The 6999-nt window shown below is 67.8% G+C and overlaps 1 protein-coding gene across 2 annotated transcripts in view; it reads right to left on the bottom strand.

Annotated features, from left to right (window-relative positions):
• Positions 1-301: 301 nt before the first annotated feature.
• The window catches only part of INTS1 (integrator complex subunit 1), a 29627-nt gene continuing 22929 nt past the window's right edge, over positions 302-6999 (bottom strand). For both annotated transcript variants that reach the window (XM_068565415.1, XM_068565416.1), the window contains exons 36-47: positions 6767-6854; positions 6433-6659; positions 6084-6207; positions 5013-5146; positions 4438-4630; positions 3775-3902; positions 3382-3494; positions 2515-2628; positions 1576-1646; positions 1113-1204; positions 841-950; positions 302-662 (exon numbers count right to left, since the gene is read on the bottom strand). In XM_068565415.1, the coding sequence (XP_068421516.1) occupies positions 547-662; positions 841-950; positions 1113-1204; positions 1576-1646; positions 2515-2628; positions 3382-3494; positions 3775-3902; positions 4438-4630; positions 5013-5146; positions 6084-6207; positions 6433-6659; positions 6767-6854 (1510 nt within the window). In that variant the 3' untranslated portion in view covers positions 302-546. The remainder of the gene's footprint in view (positions 663-840; positions 951-1112; positions 1205-1575; positions 1647-2514; positions 2629-3381; positions 3495-3774; positions 3903-4437; positions 4631-5012; positions 5147-6083; positions 6208-6432; positions 6660-6766; positions 6855-6999) is intronic.

The raw sequence follows: 6999 nt of genomic DNA, 5'->3' as shown, positions 1-6999 counted from the left end.
TCCCTCCAGGAGCTGACGAGGCCGAGCCCGTGGGCAGAGAACTCAGGGGCAGGGGGCGCCTGGGCACTGTCAGCTCTCCCCCAACCCCGATGCTGCCTGAAAGCGGGGAGCTGGGTGGAGGGCAGGGAGGAAGGGCCGAGACTGTGCCCAGCAGGCAGGCGCCCTCCTGTCTCCAGACGGACACCGCCACGTGCCCACCAGGAGCAGGCAGGCTGGCCGGGCCCCGGGGGCAGGGCTCCAAGCTCCCAGGTCCCACTCACTCCCGGGGTCTCCAAGGAGGCAAACCACACAGGCAGCAGTATCGGGGAGTTCAAAACATTTCATTTGAAACCAGCCCCTCGCCTCGACTGTCTAGGAGGTCAGCATCCCTCCCAGCTGGGCCGTGCCCCCGCCACTCCGCAGGCGGGACAGCCTCCGGGGCAGACGGCCCCCCCCCACTGCTGGCCAGGGGCGGCTGGGCGTCGGCTCTGAGTGCTGGCCCTGCCTGCCTTGGCGCTCCCGGAGACCACCAGGGGGCCAGGCGTGCAGTCGGGCTGCGGCCCGGGCTCACATCACAGCCTCCATGTGCAGGATCCTCAGGGCCTCGGAGACCTGGGCGCTGGTGTCCATCTGGCCGTACATGCCCACCAGGAAGGCCCGGTGCACCAGCACGGCTGCATGCTCTGGGGACAGACGAAGACCCTGTCAGGATGCGCTGCCCTGACATCCTGGCCGCGGGGGCCAGGTCATCAGGCAGCTCTCAGAAGTGGAGCCTCTGGTCTTTCCCCGAGAGCCCGGGCCCGGGTACCGAGGCCTCCAGGGGCACCAGGGCCTGGGCGGGTGGGGTCGGGGCAGACTCACCCTGGCAGAGGAGGGTGTACTCCGGCAGGTTCCGGAGGGCCGTCTGCGCCACTTCAAAGTCCCGGCTGCCCAGGCAGTACATGAACGTGGGCAGGAAGTCAGCTGCGATGCTGAAAGAGCCACGTGCTCAGGTTGGCACCTCCCCCCATGCCAAGACGGCCAAGGCCCCGACGCCTCCCCAGAGCCCCGTGCCAGGTCCCACCGGACAGGAGCAGTGGGAGGCCTGGCCCAGGGCACCGGGCGGCCCGCGGTGGCAGGTGACGCCGGCTCACCTGGGGTTGCTCTGGATGGAGCGCAGGGCCAGGCTGAAGGCCAGGCCGCGGCAGGACTCCTCAGCTGAGCTCATCAGCCGCTGCAGACTGGTCTGCGGGGGCGGGGCGGTGTCAGCAGGGCCACCCTCCCGTGCAGGGGACCCCACTCCCTAAGCCCCCAGCCCCCTCAACACCCCCGTCGCTGGGCCCTGGGACCTCAGGCCCCATGAAGCACACAGGAGCTCCAGCACAGAGTGGAGGAGCGGCCGCCTCAGTTCTGGGCGGGACTGTGGGCATCTGGGGCGAGGCCGGGGTCTGACGTGGCGCCCGCCCCCGAAGCCCAGCCGCTGAGGGCTGAGCGGGGGGCACAGCAGGAAGGAGGGTGGGGGCGGCGTCCCTGTCCAGGGCCCAGCGTGGTTTTGCCCTCCTGCCCCAGTCTCTGACACGTGTCCCAGTTCCTCCGGGCACGTGGCAGCTCCCGCACCGAGAAGAAGCCCAGGATCTCGGGTCTCCGCCGGGACATCTCGTCCAGGTCGCTCAGAACCTCCAACAGATCTAAAATGGGTAGAAAGCGTGCTGTGAGGGCCAGGCTGCAGCTGCTGGGCTCGGGGGCGAACCTGTCCCCCACGCAGCCCAGAGGCAGGAGGGGTGGAGTCCCGGGGCCAGAGCCCGCTGCCCTACAGCGCACCTGCCGGGCAGGGACCCTGGCCCGGCCTCAGCACAGGCTCTGGCGGAGGAACCTGGGTCTACAGGTGCAGCACGGCTGCGCACAACATCAGCGCCAGTGCCTCCTGGAGCTCCCATAGCACCCCTAGTGCTTGCTCAGGCCAGGGGGCCCCCAGCCCCTTGGGACGGAAAGCACTGGGGGTGCCGCTGCCTTCCCAACTACCGAGCCAGCGACCCCAAACCGGAGGTGCTGGTCGACCAGGCTTTCAGAGGTTTCTGAGGGGCCCAGGGATCTGCATCTGCACCACGCTCCCCAAATGTCTGCCCTGGCTGCCCCGAGGCCACACTGCAGAAACATGGCCCTGCCCCTCCCCGCAGGTGGCCACCCAGGCCCTCGGCTCCCCCGTAGGGGACCAGGGGCTGTCGGCCAGCTCCCCGCCAGGCCCCTCTTCCTCGGTACCCACGGGGACTCCAGGGGGCTCCCCAGTGCCACTGGCCAGCAGAGGAGCCGCCCCAGTCTCCAGCCCCGCTTCTCCCCCCGACCCCCCTCTACCCACCCCTATTCCCACTCTGAGGAAAGAGCCCAGCCCCTCCCGGGACCTGGCAGGGGCCCTGCTGTCTTCTGGATGCCCCACCCAGGAGAAGCCTGGACGGCCAAGGGCCGCTTTGGGACCCAGGATGCCGGAGGGACAGAAAGGGAGGCCACCACCCACCGCGGGGCCGACTGGGCCTGGGGGAGCCAAACCCCCAAACTTACCCTCGACCGTCTGGCCCCGGGAAAGCCTCTTCACATAGGGGGCCATTTCAGCTGCAGTCAGAGGGGTGAAGAGGGAGATGCTGACCAGAGGCAGGGGGCCAGCCGAGCTCTCGTCTGCAAGACAGGAGGCCAGCGCTGTCAGGTGGAGACGTGGACGGCCCGCCCCAGGCCACTGTCCAGAGGGCCTGAGAGCCCCGGAAACACTCGACACCGAGGCCGCAGGATCCATGTGCGTAAGCGAGGGGCAGCCTTGCTGAGCAGCGCCAGGAATCACACCAGACCCCCAAAGATGCGGCCCCTGCCCTGGGCTGAGCACGGTGCCTGGTACACAACGGGCGCCCAATAGATGCGCTGAAACGATGAACCTGCTGGGAGCTGCCTGGGAGACGCGGCGCTTCTCTCTCCAGCCTCTCACCCACCACACTGTGCACGTGGCCTTCCCTGCTGCCCCCGGCACACAGCAGGTGCTCAATAAATGCGCCTGCATGCAGAGCACTGTGCTAGGCGCGTCCGTGGACGGCCGAGAGTCACACTCAACACCAGCGACTTGGCAAAACCAGGGCAGAATGGCTGTGAAGGGCCAGCATCGGACCTGGGCCCCGGGGCACTCGGCCCGTTCACAAATCCACCGCGTGCCCGCTAGACACAATGCTGCAGGTGCCGGGTCGCCCCACTGTAGGGGCCACAGGATGGAGACGGGGACGAGGACAGAGAACAGAGGGACCTGGTTGGCCCCACAGAGGGCAGGTGCTGTAGGTCACGCTGGCCACAACACGACTCGGTGCTTTGCGCGTGTCACGGACCCGGGGCCAACGATGCCCGAGGGACGCCCAGGGCAGTCCAGCCTGCAGCCCCGGCCCCACTCACCCTCGCCCTCCTCGTCCAGGCCTCGGTCGGCCCTGCCGTCCCTGCTGGGAAGGCTCAGCCCCGCCAGCAACGACTTGAGCATCACCAGGTCACTGCTGTCGAAGGATAGGTCACTGGGGGAGCAAGGTTCTCCGTGAGGACCATGCCACAGGTGGGAGGCAAGCAGGGCCCCGTGGGCAGGGGCTCAAGAGGTGCCCCGGGGGCCGAGGGAGGAGGACGCCAGCTCAGCATGGCCCCGGCGCAGACCCAGCATCTACAGCCCTGCCGCCCCGGGCCCCGGCGCCGTGGGCAGTGTCCATCCCCGCCACCACGCCCCTTGGGAGCTCCCAGCCCTGAGCGCCACCACGACGGGACCCCGGCCGGAGAGGAGCCGTGCCAGACGCGCACACTCACTGGAGCGCGTCAGAGTGTTTCTGCAGGAAGGCGACGGCGGCCGGGGCGTTGCAGGTGATATACTTGTGGGTGAACTGCACGAACTTGCTGATGAAGGGGGCCAGGTGGCGGGAGGACTTCCTGTAGTTCTGCAAAGGGAAGCGCAAGGGGGGGAGCATTCAGGGCCTGAAGCATCCCGTCTTGCCCGCATCGTTCCCCCTGGGGCCTCACAGTACAGAGCCTGGACACCACCAACACGCTGCCCTCTGCCGGGCAGCATGTTAAGGTCCCTGAGGGTCAGGAGTGACCTTGTCCCTCATGAACCCTGAGGAGCGTGGGGTCTCCCCAGGCACGTGAGCAGCTGGGGGCCTCCCCCGGGTGAAGCTATCAGGCAGGCAGGTGGCCTGGCCCTGCCCCTGATGCAGCCAAGGGGCTGTGCCCTCACCCAGCCGCCTCAGGTGGACAAGGGGACGGACCCTCGGTCCTGGTCAGAAAGACCGGGGCTGCCAGAGTCGTGGGAGCAGGAGGGGGACGAGCCGAATGGGGAGAGAATTCAGAATGGTGGAGGGAGCAGGCAGGGCGAGCAGGGTCACCGGCTGAGAAGGGCGCAGGGAGAGGGACCAGGGCACCTGACCCCTGGGGACTCCCGGGGCCCAGCGTCCGGAGGGTGGGCGGGGCACCCACCAGCAGCAGGCGGAGAAAGGAGAGCAGGCAGTCCCACAGCGCCCCCTGGTGCTCGCTCTGGAACACCCGCGGCTGCAGCAGCTCCAGGATGCCCAGCACGTGCAGGAAGAAGGTCAGGTGGTTCTGCTGCCGGAACTCCTGGAAGTTGAGGTGGTTGCGGCCGTGCAGGAGGGCGGCGATCATGGGCAGGTGCCTGCGGGCGACGCGTGCGCTCGGTGGTCCTGGGCCATCTCCCCCAGCCCCCCTCCCCCCGCCCCCCGCGGGCCGACATCAACTTGCACGTGGAGACCACCCGGAGCCCGCTAACCCCCACCGTGATGTTCTGGGCCACTCACCTGACCCACCCTCTCCCGCGTCCACCAGGCCCCTGCCCCCGAGACTCCGCTTAGTCAGGAAGCAGCCGAGGCCCTGGCTGCCCGTGACGACACCACCAGTGTCCGTCCACCCGCTCTTAGCCGCAGAGCCCGCCTCAAAGGAACACCTGGTGTGGGAGCCGCTCCAGGCTGGGGCGGGGAGGGCACCCTGCCGGCGAGCTCTGCCCACTCAGGCTGCAGGTGGGACAGGCCAGGCGGTACCTGAGCAGCAGGATGGGGTGGGCCACAGCCAGCTTCCGACAGGCCATGTTGGCGTCGGCCACGCGGTTCTCGGCCGCCCGGGAGTCGCTGGTGTCCGCGAGGAGGGTGATGAAGCGGTGAATGAGGGCGTCCAGCTGAGAGGGACGGGGGTGGTCAGAGCCGGGGCCGCCCGCCCCCCGCCGAGTCCGCTGCCCGCCACTGCAGGGGCTACGATGGGGCTCACCGGGCGGCGTGCGCACCCCTGCTCCAAGGTCCCCAGACCCCAAGGCCCTGGCACGGTCCCTAAGGACCTACGCAGCGACCCAGAGAAACCTGTTCCCCCAGTGCTTTCTGATGCTCCTGGGGGTCAAACAGTGGCCAGAGCTCCCAGCCGATCTCAGCACTTGGTGTGTGAGGTCACCCTCTCCGCACAAACAGAATAAAAGCCCTACATTAGCTCGAGTGAGAAAAACCAACCTTACAAATAAAGCATAATTTCAGGTGTGTAAAACAAGTAACACACAACTGGAAGGAAGCACAACTGGAAAAACATCAACTTCCCTCCCCGTCCCGAGAAGCAGGGCAGGCGGCAGATCCGACTCCAGGGTCCAGCCCAGGGAACATGGGCAGGGGGCCCACCAGACACCCCTACCCCCACCATCACCCAAGGGAGGTGAAGGCAGATGCCACGCAGACCAGCACACGGAGGCCCCACGCTGGGCCAAAGGCCAGTGCCACGGCAGGCAGCCAGGAAGGGATTGGGGGTGCTGGGACGCATGCGACACCGTCACACACGCACCACGCAGCCTGTTGTAGTCAACGGTCCCTTATCAGGAACGAGGGAGACACCCACTCTCCTCTGCTCCACACCCAGAGGACTTCTTGGAGGAGAGAAAGATCGTTTCCAGACCCTTCGAGAGGTCGGACAGGCAAGGGTGGCAGGGCAGGCTCTGCCCTCAGACATGCCATCGACACTCACCAGGTGCCTTTTTTGTCTTTAGATCTGAGAAAAGGCATTTCTCTACCTCCCAGTTGGCGTTTCTACCTCCAAGTGAAGGACAAAGGCGGCCCGATGACCCCACAGGGCTTTACCTTGCAGACGCTGCTGCCGGCGGCCCCTTCGCTGTGCAGCAAGACGTCAGGCACAGGCACCCGGAGGTCTGGCCGCTGCAGGTAGAGGTGCACGAGCAGGTCTCGGCAACGCCTGCCCAACACGCTGCGAGAGACCAGAGACCAGACTCGGGGTGGCCGTGGGACCAGGGAGCCGCTGTTCCCACTGCGGGCTGCGTGCAGAGCTGGTGTGCCAGGCCCCTCACCCCTACCCCACCCCCACTGGTGGCCTGGGCTCATTCCCACGGTGCTCACATCTGAGCCACGGCCTCCCATCACACAGGCAAGGGGACAGGAGGGGGCTCCGGAGCCCGGGGTCCAGCACCCTCACCTGTCAGCCCACTGCTGGATGCAGCTCGTCAGGTGCACCGCCACCTTCCTGATGCCCTCGTCGTCACCGCGGCAGCAGCTGAGCAGCAGGGGCAGCCGGGCCTGGAGAAGGCTGCAGGCGCTGGCGTCCCCGTCCTGGCTCCTGGTCTCTGCCTCCGCCAGGATCAGCTCCACCAGGCCGATGAGCTCTGGGGCCTGGACCCGCAGCACCAACTCCTCCCGCCGCTTCTGCAGCCGGGCACCGCCAGTCAGGCCTGGGCGCGACGGGCGTGCCCGCATCTCGCCATGTCCACCCGCCACCCCACCCTGCGGGCAGGGGACACCCCAAAACCTGCCTGAGGGGTACGCTGGTCCCTGCCCTGCCAGATTCGAGGAATGTGGATGCAGGCCCAGAGGAAGTCCAGGGAGGCCGAGGGGTCAAACCTGGAGGACGCGAGGCGGCTTGGCTGAGCGCGAGGCACGTCTCCAGGCGGAGGGAGGAGGGGGATGGGGCGGGACGCTCCCTGCCGGCTGAGGGCCCAGGTCAGCTGTCAGGGGACGCGGGCTGCCCCACCTGGCCTCTCTGCAG

The sequence above is a fragment of the Eschrichtius robustus genome, chromosome 16 (assembly GCF_028021215.1).
Source record: "Eschrichtius robustus isolate mEscRob2 chromosome 16, mEscRob2.pri, whole genome shotgun sequence".
Classification (NCBI taxonomy): Eukaryota; Metazoa; Chordata; class Mammalia; order Artiodactyla; family Eschrichtiidae; genus Eschrichtius; species Eschrichtius robustus.
Note: the sequence above shows the minus strand (reverse complement) of the source record. Positions and strands in the feature narration are given on the sequence as shown.